The following is a 23,594-nucleotide window of genomic DNA, read 5'->3' on the forward strand; positions in this document are numbered from 1 at the left end:
GAGGACCGAGGTCAGATGACCCCAGCCAGGTGCCTATCTAGCCTCCTCTTGAAGACCTCCAAGTTAGGTGATAGTACCACCTATCTTGGCAGCCCATTCCAGATTCTGGATACCCTTACTGTGAAAACTTTAGTTCTAATGCCTAGCCTGAATCTACTCTCTACTAGTTTGTACCCATTATTCCTAGTTACTCCTAGGGGGTGCCCTGGTCAATAGCACATCTCCAACTCTGTTATCTTCCCTTGATAAACTTATAGGCTGCTACAAGGTCTCCCCTCGGATGTCTCTTGTGAAGGCCGAAGAGATCCAGATCCCTAAACCTTCCCTCATAGGGTCTTGCACGAAGGCCACTAATCATACGAGTGGCCCTCCTCTGGACCCTCTCCAGATTCTCCGCATCCCTCTTGAAGTGCAGTGCCCAAAACTGGACACAGTACTCCAACTGCAGCCTGACCAATGCTGCATAGAGGGGAAGCATCACTTCCCTCGATCTGTTGGTCATGCATCTGCTAATGCACGATAAGGTGCGGTTGGCTTTGTTGATGGCTTCGTTACACTGCCGGCTCATGTTCATCTTGGAGTCAACTATGACTCCAAGATCCCTTTTAGCCGCTGAACTTCTGAGGAGGTCATCCCCCAACCTATAGGTGTGCTGGGGATTCCTCCTCCCTAGCTGGAGTACCTTGCATTTGTCTTTGTTGAATTGAATCCGGTTTCATTCTGCCCATTGATACTCTGCTGCTGCTCCCTCCTTCTCCCCCTTCCTGTGGGTGGCATGGCGTGTCCCACTGCACCAAAGGAGCCTGTGGCTGGGGGCAACAGGCGTGGTGCAATGGAGGTGGGGGGAGGGAACATGCTTGGTGCAGAAGCACTGGCACTGGGCTGCAGGGGGTTCATGCAGCTGGGGGACCACTTAGAAGTTGGGCACCCTGATTCAAGTAATTTTAATTGAGAATTCTGTTTGTACTAAATTTATTTACTAAAGCAAAGGTGCATTCTCATTGGTTGTGCCTATTAAAACATGTAGATTTATAGTTAAATAGATTATTTAAACTAGATTTATGTATCTTTTCTACCGAGCAGTCTTGGTACACTGTTACTGTATACAGTTAAATAGTTCTAGTTTAGTATGATGAAAGATGTATTGCTCAATTTGTGTGTTTAAATTTTTTGCTGATTATTGTGTCGAGCAGCTATATTACGATAGCAAAACATAATCCAAGAGTGCAAGCCCTTGGCTCATCATGCGATCATATGAAAACACAGCTGGAAGAGACCTTATCTAGTCCAACCACCTGCTTATGGCAGAATCCTCTCCCGCTCTGTATTAAGGCTGTGGTTCTTATATAAGGTGACTTGCTGTACCATGTTTGCAAGGCCTGAGCTCAAGAGTTAATTGGAATGGCAGGGCTTTCATTATTTATGTGGGAATTTAGGCAATTTGTAACTTGGAGCCTTTGATAACATTTAATGGACTCCACCCATTTTTATAGAAACATTTGAATAAATGTAGGTCATAGTATATTTTTTTGCTTGGATATTTGAAAAGCTTTCTCTACTTTCAAACTTAAGCATAATACATCAGATTTAGATAATTTTTTTAATTGATCCAGAATTGTTGGCATTACTGAGACAGATGGCGCTTCAGTTCCTGGCTTTTTCCTAACTGGCGGTTCCTGAACTATTTAATTTTTGTGGTTGGGGAGGAAGAGGAGGAGGGGGAAGAAGAGTAGATTTTGGCTTGGAGTTAATTCTCTGAAAAGTATAGCCAATGATTCTCAGCTGGGATGCTGTGGTACCCTGAGATACTGGAGATCCTTTTTAAGGATACTATGGCACCTGGCCTCTGTACAAAGAGGTAAATGCTCATCACTCCCCCCTGGTTTGGTGCCTCACACCTACCCTGGTGTCTTGTGGATAAATGGCACCTCTAGCTACTCCTTTTGGGACTCCTGGTTTCCCCCTTCTGCCCCTGTCAGCTCCCTTGCTGCCCGTGCCCATGCTCCAAGCAGCATCCTCTGCTGCCAGTGGAAGGCACGTGGGCCGATACGGGGCCACAGAGCTGTATTTTTCAGCCCAGCTTGTCTCCCCCAGCACCCCTCATGTTCTTAGGACCAAAAGGAGGGTCTAAGAGGGAAGTTGACTTCAGTTGCTGGTGTGCATGACCCCAGAGGAGCAGCCTTAGCAGTGGGAATTGTTCTTTACCCCTCAGGCACCAAGAATGAACTTGGTGGTTCACTGGAGGTGGTTCAAGAGCCTACATTGAACACCTGCAAGAGCAAACTGGATGCTTATCTTGCTGGGATCCTATGACCCCAGCTGACTTCCTGCCCTTTGGGCAGGGGGCTGGACTCGATGATCTTCCGAGGTCCCTTCTGGCCCTAATGTCTATGAAATCTATGAAATGAGGGTGGGGAAGGGCAGATGGAGGAAAGAGTGAGGTCTGGTGGGGTGAGGTCCCGCCCCTGCTGCCCTCACCTGACAACAGCTAGATCAGGGGTGGGCAGTTATTTCAGTTGGAGGGCCACTTAATGAGTTTTGGTCAGCTGTTGAGGGCCGCAAGGGTAGCCCCACCCCTTGACAGGTGCCCTGCTCCCTGGTCACCATCTTGGGACTGGAAGTCCCGTCCCTAACCTGTGACCTTTGCCACCAGAAGTCCCTCCCCTTGCCCTCAGAAGTACTCCTTTCACAAAGGGGAGGGTTGTCATCTTGGAACCAGAAAAAACCCAAATCATATGCTAAAAATCAAACATAACGCATTTAAATTTTACTTCAAAAATATTTTTGTCCTGCTTTACATGTGTTTGTGTACTGTATATAGAGGTGATTGCATAATAGCTCAAAAATAAAGTCTTACTCTTGTGTAGTGTGTGTGGTAGGGTGGGTGTGGGGTTTCTAGAGGGGTGTGGCTGTGTGTCTGGGGCAGGGTGTGGAGGTGTGTGGCCAGGGTGTGAGGGGTGGTGTGGTCCCCACCACTGGTGACAGCAGCAGCAAGTGGCAGGCCCTTGGAGCACTCATGACCCTTGCAGGTGGAGCCCCCTGACAGCGCTTCCTCCAGGAATGGCATGTGGCAGCATGAAGCAGGGCCAGGCTGGCCCACCTCCATTGTGCGGGACTCCCCACATCTCATGTGCAGCTCCCGGGACCCAGCCAGAGCCATGTGCCACAAGAGGGGAGCCCTGCGTGATGGAGCCAGCAGCCTGGCCCTGCTCCTTGTTGATATGTGCAGCATCTGGGTCTCCATCAGGAAGCAGGGAGTGGAGCCAGCCTGGCTTCATTGTGCAGGGCTTCCCCCTGGTGGCACATGAGTCCTGGGAGCTGCATGTGAGCCATGGGGAGCCCAGCGTGATGGAACTGGGCTGACCTGGGCTCCACCGCACTCCTGCCATCTCTCTGGGCATAGGCCCTGAACTCTAACTTCCTACTCAGCTGCAGCTTCTACCTGCCCCCCAGTGCTTCCTACCTGCTATCCAGAGTGCTGCAGCAGGGGCAGAAGGAGGAGCTGGGGCAGCTGAGCAGTTCTGGTAGTAGCAGCGGCCCCACCTGGGTGCTGTGTGCTGGCTAGGGCCGAGGCTGTCCCTCCCATGAGTGTTGAAGCACAGTATACTGCCCTGGTGGGAGTGGGCAGAGCTTGGGACTCATGTGAGCGCAGCAGGGGCAGTTGCAGGCTGGGTGGGATACAGTTAATTGGTGGGCACCTGCCCGTGGACTGGATGAAATTGTCTGGCAGGCCAGATCCTCACTCAGTAGGGGTGCACCATTAGAGACTTTTTGGGCAGATATCGATGGCCGACTTTGTTTCTTAACAAGTCATATCAGCCAATTACTGATCTGATTGCTGATATTCAGCCCAGCAGCTTGGAGAGCAGCATCCGGCTGGTAAGCCTGTTGTGGGGAAAAGGGCATGGAGGAAGGGAAGGGGCACGCAGGGGACTGATGGAGACCCCTGTGATGAGGGTCGGGGTGGGGCTGGAGCAGGGGCAGGTGCTACCCAGCCAGGGCAGAGTGCAGGACGGAGCTATGGCTTGTCTGGGGGGTGAGTGGGGAGGGGGCAGCTCCTGCTGCTATGCACACCTCAGGAAGGCATGGGGAGCATGTGCCTCCAGATCTGTGCATGGGGCAAGGGGAGGTTGCTGCTGTGGGCTGGGGCCGGGGCTGGTGCCAGGGTCTTCCAGGTGGGGAGTTGGGCTGGGATTGTGCTCAGGGCAGGTGGTGCAGCATTGGGGAACCATGGGGTGGGCTTCAACTATTCCAAAATTTGCCATAGCAGTGCCGCCGCCACCCACCCCAAGCACAGCCTGGCCCAGCCCCCCTGCCAAGCAAAGCTCTGTGCAGCCCTGTCCCACCCTCACCCCACGCACAGATCCGGGGGGAACATGCTCCCCCCCCCATGCTCTCCTGGGGTACGTGCAGCGGTGGGAGCCACCGCCCCCCCTCGACTGCCCTGGATGAGCTCCTTGTGGCTCTGTCCCATGCCCTGCCTCAGTGGGGCAGCGCCTGCCCCAGCCCCACTCCTACTCCCTCCCTTACCTAAGAGGCCTTGATCTGCCCCCGTTATAACCCTTCCCCCCAGCCCCCCTTCCTGTCCCTTCTCCCACAACAGACTTACCAGCCGGACAATGCTCTCAATGCTGCTGGGCTGCACTCCTGGCTGCCTGCGTGCTGTGCTGTGGCTGCACGCGTGCATGGGCATTTATCAGTGACATTATTGGCCACATCAGTCAAAAAACGTCAATTGCCAACAATGTCAATTTTCCTTATGTGCCGATACAATATGGGACCAATGTACTGGTGCATCTTTTTAGCTAAGTGATTCTCAACCAAGGTGATGCTGAATTTAGAGAGCTGCTTTGAGTCTATAAGGTTGAGAACCACTGATATAACCTACTGGAAGAATTGTTATTCTCGTATGCAAGTATCTCTTTCTCTTTTCAAGAGGCATCTTAGTAATAATTTTTTAGTATTTAAAATTCTAGCATATTGCTTATTCATGACTCGGGGGAGAAAAATATTTATTCAAAGACTTTAAAACTTCATATTAACTATAGGTGTCTGCTTTGCAACATATATTTATACTCTATTTAACTGCACCAGAAACAGTGAAGAGACAGAAGCTGTCAAAGGGCTGCTCTGAAATTTGAAAGTGAGGAACTTCTGAGTTTCAGTACTGCTAATACCATAAAACTAGGAGCACTGTGGACTTAATGAGCATTATTTACATTGAGTTCAGATATGCTCCAGAGAAATCCCTGGCATTTTTAAGTCTAAAGCAATGGTTTTCAACCTTTTCAGTGTCAGAGCATGCCTTCACCACTTTTGAATGGGGTGGCATCCCCTGTGATCCCCGAAGGCATCCATTGCTGCTGTCGGTGCTTTCTAAACTTGTCTCAGTGCTTTTCAGCTGCCTTTTACCCCCTGGTAAAAGTGCCCCATGCGCCTAGTGCAAGCCAGCTCAGGAAGAGTTGTGGCATGTGCGCATGGTGTTGTTGCATTAGGGCTCTGATCAGCCTAAAGCAGATGGGGGCTGTCTGTGTTGTGTAGCCCTTCCCAGTCACAGTGGTGGGGGATAGACTGGGTAGAGCTACAGTACTAGCCAGCTCCTGCCTGCCTTGGTGATTAGTGCCTTAATGCAGGAGGTGCATGGGGCAGTTAACTGGCCACTCCTGTCATGAGACCAACGCCTATGTTGCAGCACTTCCAAGTGTGCCAGAAAACCCTTTTTGAGAATCGGAGGTCTACAGCTAAGCATTTAAGCAAAATAGACTGTAGGTGTTTCCAAGTTGGATGACATTAGGCAGTTGAGAGAGCTTAATAATTTACCTGCCTCTGAATGCTAGAACTTTCAGTTACTAAGTCCAGTCTATATTTTTCTAAAATCAGGGTGGATAAAAGTCAATGAATCTTAAAAAACAACCCCCCCCCCAAAAAAACAAAACAAAACAAAAAAATGGACTTTTTATTGAAATTGGATTTTTTTCTTTTTTTTGGTTAGGATGCTTTTCTTGGAAAAAGTAAACCTATATAAACTAGTTTTAATTTAAGATATGTTAAAGCTCAAAGACAGAGATTATAACTTCTTATTACTGTATATACTATAGAGATTATAACTTCTAATTATATACTATTTGAGATGATATATTCATGTAACCTTTTTAGAAAAGTTTTATAAATAGGTCACAAGAGGCCATGGACTATATTAGGGGCCCAATCATATGGGATTCCCAGAGGTTCCTTTATAGTTTAGTAAAGATTAAAGAAAACCACTCTACCCAATGGGACTCAGCGCTCAGTCTAGAACAGTGGTCACCAACCGGTCAATTGGGATCAACCAGTGGATCTCACAGCCTCTTGCACTCAATCCTGGGCTGGGGGGTGCTGAGTGTGCATGTGTCCAGCCGCTCCCAGGCAGGCTGCAGCGGGGCTTAGGGCGCAAAGCCCAGCCCACAGTGGGAGCTGCCTCTGCCGGACACAGATCAGGGGGCACGTGTCCTGTCAAACACAGGGCAGCGTGAGTGGCTTCAGCAGTGGTGAGAGGGAGCAGGGGCAGGGCGGGACAGAGATGTGAGTGGCTCCTCAAGGGGCACACACCCTGGAGGGGTATGGGGGGGGGCATGTGCCCCCGGTGTTGGGTGGGGTGGGCTGCAGCTGTTGGCTGGGGCTGGGCTGTTCCCGACAGAACCTGGGGTTGTACTGGGGCTGTGGTGGTGCTGAAAGTGGGGTTGGAGGGGCTACACAACCCCTTCCCCCACAGACTTACCTGCTGGGGAGGTTTGCCTCCAGATAATTTTTTTCTCCCTCTATCTCGATCTGCCCCCTCTGCACACAGTTACCAGCTGGGCAGGGGGTGGTGGCACAGGTTAGATCTTGGGATCCTTTTAAATTCCAAATGTGATCTCTGACTTTAAAAGGTTAGAGACTGTTGGTCTAGAAGATCCCATTAAGCATCTCTGTGAAGTTTTGTTTTAGTTCTCAAACGGTTGATTTCTCTCCAGAGATAACATCCTTGTTCACAGCAGTATATGGAGATGAGAGATAACAGACCTGATTTACCTACCCATCAGCCCTATGGTCTCTGCAAGTTTGTGTACACAGTCAAGTCCTTAGCTTTCTCTGAAAGTGCAGTTTGAAGAAGTTAAATGAATGAAGGATATCAAACGACAAGAATGCACTTTTTTGTAGAAAACAATGTTTAAATTGTGATTTAAAATGAAATCCACCCTGTTTAAAATACTATGGTTAGTCTTAAATATTAGCACACATTTTGAAAGTTGATCATTCTCTCCCCCCTCCACAATAACCTTTCTGATGAAGTAATCTACTGTGATACAGTTGCTTCAGGTTCAGGAGGCATGTTACTCTAGATGTCTCTGATTAATCCGGCATATCTTTTATTATATACTAAATCATATTATTTGGTTAACTGTTTAAGGCTTTTGAAGCGTCTATCTTCATCACCGTAATTTGATGGTCTTTTCTTTTGTTTTCATTTAGAAGCCAGATGCTTTGACCACTGGTGCTGGGATCCCAGTAGGGGATAAACTTAACCTAATGACAGCAGGACCAAGGGGACCTCTTCTGGTTCAAGATGTGGTTTTCACTGATGAGATGGCTCATTTCGACAGAGAAAGGATTCCTGAAAGAGTTGTGCATGCAAAAGGAGCAGGTGGGTTTAACACACACTTTTTTTTCTTTATTTGTATTAATCAACTAGAGAAAACAAATTACTTAAGTCTGTAATGAAGCATCCCTGTAAGCAAATGGTGACAATGTTTGAGCTTCATGTCTCCTTCTCCCATCTTTAAGAGCAAAAGTTACAGAAATGTGGTAGAAAATTTTGAGAGAAATATTCCTAGTCAAATATGTAAAACGAAGTGTTGATGACACTTAATTTTGTTTTGACATAATTTAATTACAGATATGAACGCTGAGTTAGAGTCTATCTACCTTATAAATCTGGTAATATAACTTTGTAGTTTGTGTCATACAGAGCAGCCCTAAGGATATGTAACCATCAATTTTTAAAAAGTTCCAGAGGAAATATAGTTTATATACACAACTTGATTAATATTTTAAATAATTTATTCCATGGTATACTTCAGAGGAAAACTTAATCATGTATATTTCTGTAGTTATTTTTATACCTTACATATAGGAAGAGATCTGTCCTTTGCCAATTCAGGATGGCCCCTCATGCTATGTATAGCATGCCTGCAAGAGTCTGCAGTTCTTCTGTACCTTGATAGATTAGACTTCCATCTAGAGGCTGACAGGCATAGTAGTAATTGGAGTTGGGCCAAAACATTTTTATAAGGTGAGAGAGAGAATCCCTGGTTTAGGGGGAAATGAAAACAACACCATTCTTCCCACTTGACAGACAGGTAAACTAGCTATTGCATCATGGAGAAGGGCAAAAGGTGCTCTATTTATACCAAGCAGAAGTTAGGTGTATTTTTAAATGGACAGTAGTCAAGTGGAAGAAGAGAAATAGGTGAAATCTTGGGAAGGGCATCCAAAGAAGCTCCTATGCAAGTTAGAAGGGCCTGTAGTGCTACTGGGAATGTTTAGCTACTGAGAGGAAAAAAATTGCTTTATTGTATTTGCTACATGTAATAAAATAGAAAATGCCACATTTTAAAAATAGTGTAGGCTATTCTGTAACCATGCTGGATAAATTGCATCTTATATGATTAAGTTCTATTTCAAATCAAATGCATTTCACATCTTGATTTGTTGGAAGGCATGCATTTGATGTTGGAGTATATGAATTTTTGTCTGGCAATTAAAATTTTTGTCTGGCATTATGACATGGCAATTAAAATGTGGATCTCTAGGGTATTTTTAATGAAGCTTTTTTGTGCTTTGTGGACCAAAACCTTCATTGAATTTTTGCTAGCCTGTGTCCCATGTGTAGGTGAGCAAGTTTGACATAACTGGGGAAAAAATTAAACTAAAGTTACATGCATTATTTTTAACACCACTTACACAGCTGTCAGTCTCCTTAGGAACATAGTTGCCAACTACCTGATATTACTTACAGCTGCAATGTATTATGTAGAAAGCATTTAATAATAAAACCACTTTAATTTATAATTCCTGCTCTTCATAGATCTGTAAGTTTAAAAAAAAAAAAGAGCATTAGACAGACTACATAGCATAAAGAAGAACAGAAACATCATTTAAACCCCAAGAAAAACTCCACCAAGTCAGATTAATCATGGGTTTGTAATTAAGACCTCTTAAAAAGAAATTTCCTTTGAAGTGTTTTTGCTTTCAACATTTCTGCTTCCTAGTTTCAGTCATTCTTTTTCCTTGCTTCGTAAGAAATTATGAAGACATGAGCCTAGTAAATAAGCGTGCGGTATTACTGAAACAGATAGCTACAGGCTATGTTTCTTTGTAAATCAAGGCTTTGCCCTTCCCATGGCAGAAGTCCATACCACTCTTGAATAGAGGACTTAATTCAAGTTAAGAAATAGGGAGGAGAAGCAAGAAAAGTGAAACTTTAATCATACTTAGCTTACTACATAGCATGTCCCACATCCTGAAGAAAAGATCACATCTATCACATTAGTGTTTCAAGTGGGCCTTGATACATTTATACATCTATGTTCCAGCTATCTACCTATGCCTTGGAATATTTTCCCTACCTTTCCCATCAGCTGTTTCTTGTCAGACCTACAAAGTTGTGTCAAAGATCTACGCAAGCTACAAAGCACTATACAAATGTCTTAATTGTCTTTCTCAGAAAGCATACAAATAGCAAATGTAAAACTAAAATGCCACATTCAAATTGGGTCACATATTCAAAAAGTACATTAGAAAATGCCACATATCCAAACAGTACCCAGAACATATCAGTCCTCTTGAATACTAAACCAACTTGAGATATTATGTTCCAGCTCATTTTAAGCATTAAGGATTCTTGATAGCCCCGTGGTGACCAGTTGTGGTCTTGGGATAAATTCTCAGAAATCTGTTGCTCACAGTAGCATGGGGTCCTCAATGTGTGTGAGTCCATGTGTCTCCCCCACCCCCACCCCCAGCACTGTCATGCTCCAGTGAACTCCTGTAGACAAAGGTACATTAAGTTAGGGGTATGCCATATCTACATTGCATCCGAGCTTTAGAAACCACTGTTTGTTTGAGGATTGTGCAGTAATCTAATTAGAAAGTGTAGTGCCAGAACTTAGCCCAGTTGAAATGGAAAAAAAAAATCACATCATAAGTTGGAGTGGTAGAGTGAAGGAATACTGCAAAAGAAGCTGAATATCTAGTAGCCAAAGGCTGAGTTGAAGACATGGTAGTGGTGACTCAAGGTAGAAAAGGAGATCATAAAAAGATCTTTTCAGCTGCTAGAATTAGCCTTCTCCTCAGCTCTCTTTCTTCAGCTCCCACTTTGGCAGTGGCATTTGATATTGGCAAAGGCATTTGATCCCTTTGTTTATTCAACGCTATTCATCCAGTCACGTATAAAAGCTTTTTTTCCTCTCCCACAGGTGCCTTTGGCTATTTTGAGGTGACTCATGATATTACCAAATATTGTAAGGCGAAGGTGTTTGAGCACATTGGAAAAAGAACTCCACTTGCTATTCGTTTCTCTACTGTTGGTAAGACTGTGTAATTAGTGTGTTTTTGAGTATCTGATTTCCATTTAATAAATTGTAGAACCATGTGACAAATTTATCATGTACTTTTGACTCGGTCCTCTGCCAAGTAATCTCTCTGATCTTTTTCATTCCTTTAAAATTCTAAAACCCTGAGTAATGTTTAGCAGCTACCACTTACCTGAACTGCAGCCTACTATAGACATTTTTTTTCTCAGATGTAGAAGTATGAAATGAAGGGTGGTCTTCCCTGGAAAACTCAGTTCTGTTCATAGGTCCCTTCCGACCCTACAGCTATGAATCTAGGTAGATCATCAAGTCCGACCCCCTGCCCTGGGCAGGAGAGAATACTGGGCTCATATGACCCCAGCTAGGTCAAGCCTATTATTAAAGACCCCCAAGGTAGAAGCCAGCACCACTTCCCTTGGAAGTTGGTTCCAGGTCCTAACCACCCTGACTGTGAAGTAGTGCCATCTAATGTCCAGCCTGAACCTACTCTCAAATAACTTATGGCCGTTATTCCTTGTTACTCCGGGAGGTGCTGGGGGGGGACAGGGTCTCTCCCATTCCCCACTGGTCTCCCCTGGTAAGTTTATAGACGGCCACCAGGTCCCTTCTCAGCCTTCTCTTGGACGCTTGAACTGTAAAGAAGTTTTTCCTTGTGTCCCATCTGAAGCAATCCTCTAGCAATTTATGACCGTTATTAATTGTCTTCCCCTGGGGTGCCTTGGTGAACAGATGCTCCCCCAGACCCTGATGTGCATCACAGGCCAGCTGTGCACTGTGACTGTATCAATTTAGTTGCAGGCTGACTGGGTGCTGCAACTGTATCCGCCAGTGGGCTGTTTGGTTCAGGATCGAGGAGGCAGAGCTGGGAGTGAAGCAAAGGCAAATTTATTATAGCTTACACACACACACCAGTTAACAAAGATAAATGCAATAAGCAGATAATGCAATATTAAAGAGCTAATGGTAAATAATAACAACAGATAGATGAATCAGTTCTGTCGCAGGCCAACTGGGCACTGCGAGGGTATCAGCCACTGGGCTGTTCAAAACAACAGATAGACAGACGTGTTGGCAACTTATCGATAGTCCCTCGATGCCAGGCGCACGGCAAGTGATTCCAGTGAAGTCAGGCGTCCCTGATCGACGCTGTTGGAGGGATTACTGGGGAAGATCGTTTGATCAGGATCCGATCCTCACTCACAGCAGGAGTCCGGAGTCTGGGCTTGGAATAGCAACGACCGTTCTGTTTCCTCCTTCCTGCTGGTCACCTGATGCACGTGCTTTTTATACCTAGTCTTATGCTAATCTGTTGGCTTTAGAGCCACTCACAATTTTGCACTATAGCTGTTACCCTATGGGATTGAAAGGTGTTAAAAATGATCATAAAAGGTTACTACCCAGGCTCAGGTTTATCCAATAAGCAAATTACAATGCAGCATTTTTAGGTTTGAAATTAACATTACTAAACCTAAACTAAAGGTTTTTCTGAATATGCTTTCTTGAGACGTGCTTTCCTGGAATGTGTTGGGTGTGCCAGGCGGTTGGATCCAGTTTTATCATCAAGGCTGAACCCTGAGCAAAAACCATTAGGTCACCTAATCTGCAGCTACGCCTTTGCCTTTGGGGCCCAGTCAGTTCCACAAACAGTTAGTTTTATCATATTGGTTAAACTTATGACAGACAAGTTACATTTGCGGGTTACAAACTTACAAGCTTTATATTAGCTAATATTGCCTATTAGGCAAAATACCAAATGCCTCCAAGAAGCACATATTTATTGCTTATTAATCCCTCTGGTTTTGGCTGTCACAGATGTGCACCCCTTATATACTTATAGGCTGCCACCAAGTTCCCTCTAAACCTTCTCTTCTCCAGGCTGAACAGTCCTATGTCTCTCAGCCTCTCCTCATGGCCTGTTCTCCAGACCTCCAATTATATGCATAGACCTCCTTTGGACTCTCTCAAGCTTCTCCATGTCCTGCTGCAGGTCTTCATTTTAAGAAATAGGATATATACAGTTTGATAAGATACAAAGAGCTTTTGGAAATAGCTGATCATCATCACAAAATGGATTATTACAGCTGCCTGAATAGGAGGCCACTACAGAGAATACGTTGTGAGAAGTACTATATAAGTCTTTTATAGTAGATAACTAACCATTTTGAAATCAACAATTCTGTGACTTATCGTTAACTGTTTGTCTCTGAAACAGTTAATGTTTCTGTACTATTGAGTTCACTGCTAGTAACAGATCATAATTTTCCATTTTTATTCTAGTTTACCTGAGCAGCAGTGATAGAGGACTAGTTCAGAGTTTGTTTATAGTCTGTTGATGTAAAGACAAGATCACAGCTTCATCAGTGTGATCCATCACCATGCAGTTGCCAGCAGAGAATACCGGTGGAGAAGGGAATGTCTTGCCAACTATTGCCTCTGTTGCATCTGTTACCAGTACTACCCACCTGTTGGGAATGTGCCAAGGGAGAGAGAAGTTGGATCAGAGTTGCACTACCAGCTACACTACACTACAAGTTCTTCATTAGCCTAACATCTCTAGAGACTTAGTATTATTGGCATAAGTTAGATCAGCTCCTCTCCTGGGTAGATTCAGATAGCATAGGCTTATGGATTTGTAGCTGGATTTCCAGTTGTCCTTCTCCCCACCCCCCGCTTCACCTCTGCTGACCAGAGTGATTCTATGGATAGACTGTCCTAAGAGGATAAGTAAACAGGAATGCAGATCTTGCTGCAAAGTTGACAGCCGTTAATTCATTCTGTTGAGCAGAGAAAATCCTGTCCAGAACTTAAAGCAGTTCTGATGTTCAGGTCTTTTAAAAGATCGTCTTTTAATAATGGAAGTTATTTGGTACCATAAGAATTATCCATGGAACTGCAGTGTCAGGGTTTACTTTGTGCCAGCAGTCCATGATCCAGCACAAATAGGCTTGAAATGGTGCTGAAAATATACTAAAATTGTCCATTGTGGATCAGGTTGTAAATAATAAATGCATAAAAATACTTAAATAGTAAATGTAATATCCTGCCTTTCTGATTATCCTAATGCTAGACTTGTGGGAACATGCGTTTCTATCTTGATATTTATATATAAGTTATTAAAATGCTTCTTCTAGCTGGAGAATCGGGTTCAGCAGACACAGTTCGTGACCCTCGAGGCTTTGCAATGAAATTCTATACAGAAGATGGTAACTGGGATCTAGTAGGAAACAACACTCCCATCTTCTTTGTCCGAGATGCAATGTTGGTGAGTGCAAACTATGGGTGGCAGCAGTTTGAGAAAGTGATGAAAGCAAACTAGGGTCAGTGCCAATAGTGAAGAAGTGGTATAGAGAAGCATAAAGTACTAATTGTATTTTACCCATCATTCAATTATTGTTCAGTTTTCAGTTCCAGTTGTTTTTGATTGAAAATGGTTACGTTTCTAAAAGCAAATTTATGGCTGTGTGGCATTGAACAGCAAACCAAAATCAGAATAAGTAGTAAACCTGTGTCATTTTTGCATAGGTTGTAAAAACCTGTGTTTTACATAGGTTGGTATATGCTGTGTTTTTACCTTTTGTGATCATTTTAATCAGTTTTGGGTCTTTGAACTTGAGGATTATTTCTAAGATGTTCACTTTTTAAAAGTTATTATAACTTGCTTTTAGTATCAGAACAGGAATTTAGACCTTGCTTATCACTCATCATCCATTTCTGTTAACATGGTAAAGTGGTGGATTTGATAGTGCTTGTGGGTTTGCTAAATTGATACTGTAACGACAAATAAAGTAGAGGCCTATATTTGCCTTAGCTGTTTCAAGTTACTTTAAGATATTTCAGTTACTTACCTAATTTGTCTCTGTTTCAGTCAGGGTTAAAGACTGATAATAGTCTGTCATGCAAATAGGTGTCCAGAGTTGAGATCATGTAAATATCTTTATCAGTTTAATTTTGAAGGTGCCCTGTGGTTTTGTTTTATTTTTTTTTAATTTTTGTTAGTTTCTTTCTTCAATATCATGGGGCAAATTAAATATAATCTTACCACAGTAAGACTAAACAGAGCCACAGCTGCTTGTGGGCTGGATCAAAAGACTCCACAGGCCCGATCTGGCTCATGGGCTGTAGGTTACAAACTCCCAGTTTGAAATGTACTAAAAAATTAAACAGGCCACATCTTACCGAGACTGACATATATTCAGATAGAATAGCAATCTATTTTCTTGACATGCACTTAAAGAATTTGCAAATGGACTTTCAGAATAATTGTAGAAAACAGCTGAAAGTAATTGAAGAATTGACATACTTCAAAAGAAGCTTCAGTGCCATTGTTTTCATCTTTTTTTTTTTTTTTTGAATTAGTTTCCATCCTTTATTCATAGTCAAAAGAGGAACCCTCAGACCCATTTGAGGGATCCAGACATGATGTGGGATTTCTGGAGCCTTCGTCCTGAAAGCCTGCACCAGGTGGGTCCTTTTTTAACTCAATTTATTCTTGCATTAATACATTATATTAATATATTAGTGTGAATTGTACAGTTGGAAAACTGATAAAAAGTAAACATTTAAAAAATGTATCCATATAGCCAATGTTGCAAAGCCTTGCTTAATAACTTTAAGAAAAACATGTCTTTGGGGGATATAGTCACACTTAATTCAAGGACAAATGGCATTTTCCATAGTTATTAAATGATGCACATGGTGGTATCTTGTCTTTAATAAAAGCAGTTTGCTCAGGATATAAAACTTATAATTTTTATAAGCTCAAAGTAAATGGATTGCTAGAAAAGCCATTGCATTTTCTCTAAAATTAATAAAGTAGCATCTGACGAAGTAGGTTGTTGCCTATGAAATCTCTTGCCTCTCTGAACCAGTTAAGGTCCCAGCCTGCCCTACCTTCTGCTCTAAAATTAAATAGGAAATAGGACTAACTAACTTATCCCTATTAGAAAGCCATTGCAATGTAACACTTCTTCATTCATTACTTCAAGCAGATTTCGTACATCACCATGTGCGACACCTTGAAGGACCCAGTTATCAAAGGAGTTCTTAGAGTGTTAGAAATCTTCAAACACTCAAGCTCAAAAATCAATAAAGCTGGTCTTGATACACAGGCCCCTATTATGGTTTGCAGCATGAAGACCATTTCTACTGATGCTGTTTGATTTCATAAAGAGTGAAAGTGCTTTATAAATTCATTAATTCTTACTTGGGACAGTTTTCTAATATTGACTATACCTTTTCTGTAGGTATCTTTCTTGTTCAGCGATCGTGGTATTCCAGATGGATTTCGCCATATGAATGGATATGGGTCTCACACTTTTAAAATGATTAATGCTAATGGAAGAGCAATTTACTGCAAATTCCATGCTAAGGTATTGGTTTTAAATACAACTACTTAGTCTATAGTTTAGCTCTTATCCAGAACGATGTATATCTAAGAATGCTACAGGACAAAATGTTTTATAACGGTTTCTTCAGAATGTTTATGCAAGTATCAATAAATTGTGGAAATATCATGTACTCTTGCATTTCTCATTCAGGAAAAGTCTTAGGGGCATTAATATATATTTTGATCTGAGAGACTGTCTGTTGTAGATCTGAAGGACAACCATTGCAAATGTTTAACAATTGTGAGATCCGCAAAGGGGTTCCCTTTGATTTACAGGCACCTTTTTCTTCAAGGACCTCATTATATTACCCCTTTAAAGGAACAGATGTGATTTGCCATGTTAGTCTTTGCATGGTATCTAACAAAGTTGGTTCTTGCCAATGAAAGCTCATACTTTGAATCAATTCGTTTTTAAGGCTGGAAATAGATGTTGCCTTTGTGTCACCATAACACTTTTAAGGCAGTAAAGGCCAAGCAAACAGATATCTGCATCCCTTGTTGTGCCACAAATGCTCCAAATTTGTGACTGTGACATAGATGGTATAAAACTATAATTCTTTTGCCGTAGACTTCCATTTGTATTATGGCAAGAGAGTGCAGGTAGCTTGGAGTTGCTCATGCTCTCTAGCCACCCAGCTCTTGGGACTTCAGGTTCCCAATCCTGCATGCGCCTGGGATTCCTATTCCCAGGGCATGCAGGATTAGGCTTCCAAAGCCCCGGGAGCACTTGCCCAACTTCTCCCATTTGCAGAGGTTTGCCCCAAGTAAGGGTGCAGCAGCACAATATGCACACCCAGAGAAGCCCCTGCCAGGGTGCCAGGCAGTTTCCAGGGCTTACATCTGCAAGTGGGGAACCCAGGGTTTCCTTATTTGCAATTTTCCTGCAGGATTGGGTCCCTGAAATGCTGGGAGCAGGAGGGACCTGAGTCTTCAGGAAAACAAGTGATGTCTATGTGTCCCAATGAAGTGGATCAGCTGTGCTGGGACACAGCTTGTTACCTCTGATCTTTTTCATTTGGTAATATCTGTTTATAGCCTAACATGCTACCCTGCCTAACCCTTCATTTTGTAGGATTCAAATGGTGCTTGTACAGTGAGCTTTCAGAACCTTCTAGCAAAAGTGTCAGCAGCCTGCAGGCTGTATCTGGCCCACAGAGCTGAAGTTTTGGCAGTGGGGAGATTCACGTGTCCATGCTGCACTACAGCCAGGAAGCTGGGTGACCTGGAGAAATGATGGAAGTGGGTCCTAGTGCTGGCCCATCTCAGACCTCAGCTGTCAGAAAGTGGTGCTGATCACTGTTCTAGAAAGTTAGGTTCACTGGACCAGTTTTGGCTCTGCCCCACTGACACTAAATGGTGTGGGCACAAGATGTTACAAAGGGGGAACAATTCCAGCCATCCTTCTTGTCACCAGTCAGTGCAGTGCAGGAACTCTTAGCTCTGTACATGTTTAACCCTGCTGTACATTTTTCCTAAATACCGTTCATATAATTTTTTTAAAGCCTTAAACATTCTTTTTACGTGATAAATATAGATGCTAGGGTCAGAAGGGACATCAGCAGATCAAGTCCGACCCCCTGCCTGGGCAGGAAAGAGTGCGGGGGTCAGATGACCCCAGCCAGATGTCTAATCAGCCTTCTCTTAAAGACTCCCAGGGTAGGGGAGAGTACCACCTCCCTTGGAAGCCCATTCCAAATTTGGGCCACCCTCACCGTGAAGAAGTTTTGGAATTATGAATTTTGAATATGTTAGAATTTTTATGGCGCCTTGGTTTAACGTGTGTGATGCACACAGTTGCATAGTCTGCGCAGGGTTCAGCTGAGAGGGATTTAGTAGGGGCAGCCTTTGACCAGCACTTTTCTTGGTTCTGATGCTCACTTCTAGGGGTTTTTTGGTTTTTTTGCTTTGTGGAACCCTGTGCTCTGGCTGGTTATGAGGCATGTTGAACTTTCACAATTAAGTTTTGTATAAGGACTGTCAGGCAAGCTTTCAGGCTGTCCTAGTACTGAATCTAGTACAGCAAAAGTGTGAGTTTCATTGCTGGAATTCCATAAGGCTGAATTGGCTAGTATTGACTCCTAAAGTCTCTACGTCTACCTCCTAAGATCACTTAAGCCAGGAGGCTAAACAATCCTTGGACCTCTTCTATCTTTGAGATAACTGAGCCTTTCTTTCCCTGCTCTGAAATGCAAAGAAACGAAAAGACTGTTCTTCAGCACTGAGAGCCGTTTCCAAATTTAAAAATAGTCTTCAGAAACATACCTAAAATCCAAGTTTTTCAGCACCAAAGACTCACACGTGCGCGCACACACACACACACACACTCACTCACTCATTCTATGAAGGAGGCTGGTGGGCTGGTGTAAACATCTGCAGTTTTTAGGAAAACTCAGTGACTCCTGCTTCATTCATGGCCTTTTTGTGCTGGCGGAATGGCTTAAAACAGCCTTGGCAAAATATCACATCTTCTTACTAGTATCAGTACAGACATCAGTACTTGGAGGAGAAGATGATTAGGAACAGTTATCATGGATTCACTAAGGGCAAATCATGCCTGACCAACCTGATCACCTCCTATGATGAGATGACTGGCTCTGTGGATGTGGGGAGACCAGAGGACGTGGTATACCTTGATTTTTAGCAAGATGAGGTTCTTTGGGTAAATCTGATATCTTTCGTTAGACCAACTCAAATAGTTGGAAAAATTCTTCTTGGCAAGCTTTCGGGCACAAACACAATTCTTCAGATGCTTCCTCAGCCGATGAGGGTATTTGTGCCTGAAAGCTTGCTAAGAAGAATTTTTCCAGCTATTTGAGTTGGTCTAATGAAAGATATCAGATTTACCCAAATAACTTTGTTTGCCTATGTCCTTAGACCAATACAGCTACAACCTACACCCCTGAAACATGGATTGATTTTAACAAGGCTTTTGATACGGTCTCCCTCAGCATTCTCACAGGCAAGCTAAGGAAGTATGGGCTGGGTGAAAGGACTGTAAAGTGGATAGAAAACTGGATGGATCATCAGGCTCAGAGGGTAGTAGTCAATGGCTCGATGTCTGGTTGGCAGCTGGTATCAAGTAGACTGCCTCAGGTGTCGGTCCTGGGGCTGGTTTTGTTCAATCTCTGCATCAGTAACCTGGAAGATGGCATAGAGTACACTCGCAGCAAGTCTGCAGATGACAGCGAGTTGGGGGGAGTAGTAAATATGCTTGGGGGTAGGGCTAGAGTTCAGAGAGACCTTGACAAATTGGAGCCAAATTGGACCAAAAAAAATCTCATGAAGTTCAATAAGGACAAGTGCAGAGTCCTGCACTTAGGATGGAGCAGTTCCATGCACCAGCACAGGCTGGGGGCTGACTGGCTGGGCAGCAGCTTTGCAGAAAAGGACCTGGGGGGTTACAGTGGACAATAAGCTGAATATGAGCCAACACTGTGCCCTTGTTGCCAAGAAGGCTAACAGCATACTGGGCTGCATTGGTAGGTGTGTTGCCAGCAGGTCGAGGGAAGTGATTATTCCCCTCTATTTGGCACTGGTGAGGCCATAACTGGAGTACTGTGTTCAGTTTTGGGACCTCCACTACAGAAAGGATGTGGACAAATTGGAGAGAGTTCAGTGGAGGGCAACAAAAATGGTTAGGGGGCTAGGGCACATGATTTATGAAGAGAGGCTGAGGGAACTGGGCTTTTTTAGTCTAGAGAACAGAAGACTGAGAGGGGATTTAATAGCAGCCTTTAACTACCTGAAGGGTGGTTTGAAAGAGGATGGAGTAGCTAGACTGTTCTTCATGTTGGCAGATGACAGAATAAAGAGAAACAGTCTCAAGATGCAGCAAGGGAAGTTTAGGTGAGATATATTAGAAAGAACTTTCTCTCTGGGAGGGTAGTAAAACACTATAGAAAAGATGTGATTGTGGACTCTCCATCCTTGCATGTTTTTAAGACCCGGTTAGACAAAGCCTCGGCTGGGATGATCTAGTTGGGGATAGTCCTGCTTTGAGCATGGAGTTGGACTAGATGACCTCAAGAGGTCCCTTTCAGCCCTAATTTTCTATGATTCTACATTAGTAATATTAAGCAATCTCAAATGAAAAATGTTAGATAGTTTGTTATTTTGCTGATCTCAAACTAATAAAGAAGGCAGTGATTAAAATATACTATTTAGTAGAATGTGTGATTTATTTCTTTTAGAATTCAGATCCAAGGTGGAACATTATGCACAATTCTTAAGGTACCTTAGTTTCTCCCGTATAACACACACCTTTTCCCCCAAAACCAGCTGGTGGAAATTTGCATGTGCATTATATGTGAGAAATAGGGATCTCTACAGGTCCAGCAATTTGGTTGCAGGGGGAGAATGGCAGTGTTAATTGCTGGAGCTCTGGGACCCATGGCGGTTAACACTGCTACTCCTACCACCAAATTTCCAGGCTGACATCAGCCAGCCAGTGGGGTTGGTCTGGCCTGACCCAACATGGAGCCATGGACCCAGTGCACAGCCACAGACCCAGTTTGCCAGATTGGGCGAGGTTGATCTGCAGGCCCCATCTGGCACACAGGGCAGGCAGCAGGCTTGGCTGTCTAGTTGCTGCTTTTCCTTCCCCACCCCCACTTCCTGCGCCTTTTCAAAAACAGGGTGAAAGTTGTATTCCAAGGTGGGCTATGTGAGCAAAAGTAAAGTATTAGTTTTTACATCTATAATATTCCATAGCTAGCCTTGTTTAATTCTGTTGTAATGAATATCACTTCGTTGATTTACTTTCAGACTGACCAGGGCATCAAAAACCTTCCTGTCAAACAAGCAGAGCAGCTGGCTTCCACTGATCCTGACTATGGATTGCGTGATCTTTACAATGCCATTGCCAAAGGAAACTTTCCATCTTGGTCTTTTCACATTCAGGTTATGACATTTGAAGAAGCAGAAAAGTTCCCATTTAATCCTTTTGATGTAACCAAGGTAACCTTCATACTAATGTGTGTATAATCTATGCAGTACAAAAAAAACCATGTTAAAGTTGGCAGCCCATATATTTGGAAGCTAGGAAATGCCATATTTGAAGGTGTTCCCTTTTATCACGTACCTACACTTGACAATATAATTAGTACTCAGGGTCGTATAAGAAATATGCAGTAGAACTAACAACAGAACGTTGCTGTCTGAATTCCAGTGGAGTGCCTTAAACGCAAAAGAATCTAACTTCTTTTCTGTTATCATTCTGTTGTGTGCACTGCATCAGACAGGTGTCTTGAAGAACAACTAATACATGATCATGTAGGAAAAAGCATATTATGCAGTGTGACCAGAATAAAGTTGCATGGGTGATCTTAATTGTAGTATTTTGTAACTCTTGAATGCTGGGATTGCCACCTGAATGTGTTTTTTATATGCAGTTTCCTAAATCTAAGAAAATGGAATAGTACTGGGAACTGAGGAGAGGTTAAGCCCAGGTTTTTTAGTGTCCTGTATGCACTGAAGTCCAGAAATGAGCAGTTAATATTCTGGAACTAGATAGTTTTGCTACTGATAATAGTGTAGTAGCATAGATTTCAGTATGGGTTGAAAAAAACCCCATTCAGGGCCATGGATAAATATCATAGAATAAGTCCTACGCTTCTGTGGCTGGGTGTACTGTAACAAGGCCATCTATTTTAAACTAGGTTGAGTATGTCTATACAAGCTGGAGTTGTATCTTTTGTTTTTTCAGTGTAGAGATACTTAGATGTGTAGCCCAAACTTCTACCACTAAAATTAAAGGAGTAACAAATTTTGGGAAATGGGTATTGTATACTAGGACAGGGGCTGGCAACATGTGGCCCATGGGTCAGATCCAGTCCAGGGAGCTAGAGGGCTTTACTTGTGTCTGTGCCCGTGCTGGGGCTAAACAGTGAGGAATGGCACCAGGGCCGGGCAACTTCCAGCTACACTTGTGCTACTGCTGCTTCTCTCTGCTCCCTCCCCTAACCTCCCCAAGGCTGTGGCGTGGGCTCACCTTCCAGCTAGTGGAGAGCTACACCAGAGCTGCAGCTTGAGAGGGGGGCAAATGGCAGCAGCACAGATGCAGCTTCCTCACCAGCTGGAAGTGGGTTGTTCTGGCCCACAGCCTGAAAAGTTTGGCAGCCCCTGCTGTAGGGTGATGTGATGCACACTATGCCAGTAGGTTACACAATTAATAGGTAAGTAACAGGAATATTTGAAGTTTTGAATCTTCCATTTTCATCCTGGTTTTGAAGGAATTGAGAACTGGTAATTACAGACAACATAGTCTTGCACATAGATTGGAAGGTTCTCTTTGAGGGATTATATCTGGATAAGGCTCAACTCAGCAATATTAGAAACCCAGAGTTAGAAATGGTATGGTACATCAGTTACTCCGTCTGTAAAATATCCTCAAACAGGGGCGTGAGGTTCTTCACAACAATGATGACTATGAAGTGCAGAGAATTAAATTTCAGTAATTTGAGGAGCTGAGACTGCAACTCAGTGGGCACATCTATATGTGTGCTTTAGTGTGAAGAGTAGTTTTGGTGGTGTATCAGTGACTGTTAGCTTTCCCCATGTCCATGCTGAGGCCAAGCAGCTGCAAGCTGCACCCATGCCACCACCAGTTCTCCCAAACCCTTGCTACCCAGCTGGGCCACAAGTACAGCTTCCAGCTGGTGAGGAAGCTGCACCTGTGCTGCTGCCATTTGCCCCCCTCTCAAGCTGCAGCTCTGGTGTAGCTCTCCACTAGGTGGAAGGTGAGCCCACGCCACAGCCTTGGGGAGGTTAGGGGAGGGAGCAGAGAGAAGCAGCAGCACTGGTACTGCACATTAAAGCATAACAGTCTACATGTGTGCGGCAATTGGGCTGGTTTGGGTATATCTGATATCTTTTATTAAGCCAACTAAATAGTTGGGAAAATTGTTCTTTGCAGGCTTTTGGGCACAAACACCCTTGTTCAGGCATTGGAGGGACTCTCCCCAATGACTGAACAAGGGTGTTTGTGCCCGAAAGCTTGCACTGCCACAGGATCACTGTCCTGAATCTATTTGACCAAATTGGATTTGGAAGATTCGGCGCTGATTCAGAGATTTGGACATAGGTTATAATGGGGAATCACTGAAATACCTATAAGTTTGTCATTTTTTGGGTGATTCGGATAAAAATTGCAGGGATGGTAGCCCCTTCTGAGGACGTGAGGCCTGCCAAGTTTCAAGGAGATAGGTATAGGGGGTTCACTGCCAGGGAAAACAAGGCTTTCTTTTTAAAAAGTGGGTGGGAGGAAGCAAGAATAAATATAAATTGATAGAAATGGATTGGATAGGGATAAGTAGAGGGATTCTAGTTAGTAAGCTGTATCTATCCAATCGTTTCCAAGAACAAAGTAGCAGGAGACTGATTAGGTAGGAAGCCAAGCCAGTCCAGGACCTTTCAGATGCTGTTACTCAGGCAGAAACAGCTCACAAAAGGCACAGAAAGGCTGCAGACAGAGGCTTATATGCTGTTTCTACATGCTTCCCCCGGATCACTGTGATTGGAAGGGGACTTAGGGAAAGATCACAGTCACTGGCAAGCTGCAGATGTCAGTCTTCCCCCCCCCCCGCTCCCTTTCCCTC

The 23,594-nt window shown here is 43.8% G+C and overlaps 1 protein-coding gene across 1 annotated transcript in view; it reads left to right on the forward strand.

Moving 5' to 3' along the window:
* Nucleotides 1-23,594, forward strand: part of CAT (catalase) — a 43,316-nt gene that overhangs the window by 7,698 nt on the left and 12,024 nt on the right. The window contains exons 2-7 of the mRNA XM_006259972.4: nucleotides 7,492-7,663; nucleotides 10,497-10,607; nucleotides 13,745-13,875; nucleotides 14,970-15,074; nucleotides 15,857-15,982; nucleotides 20,764-20,955. Coding sequence (XP_006260034.1) covers nucleotides 7,492-7,663; nucleotides 10,497-10,607; nucleotides 13,745-13,875; nucleotides 14,970-15,074; nucleotides 15,857-15,982; nucleotides 20,764-20,955 — 837 coding nt within the window. The remainder of the gene's footprint in view (nucleotides 1-7,491; nucleotides 7,664-10,496; nucleotides 10,608-13,744; nucleotides 13,876-14,969; nucleotides 15,075-15,856; nucleotides 15,983-20,763; nucleotides 20,956-23,594) is intronic.

The sequence above is a fragment of the Alligator mississippiensis genome, chromosome 2, assembly GCF_030867095.1.
Source record: "Alligator mississippiensis isolate rAllMis1 chromosome 2, rAllMis1, whole genome shotgun sequence".
NCBI lineage: Eukaryota > Metazoa > Chordata > Crocodylia > Alligatoridae > Alligator > Alligator mississippiensis.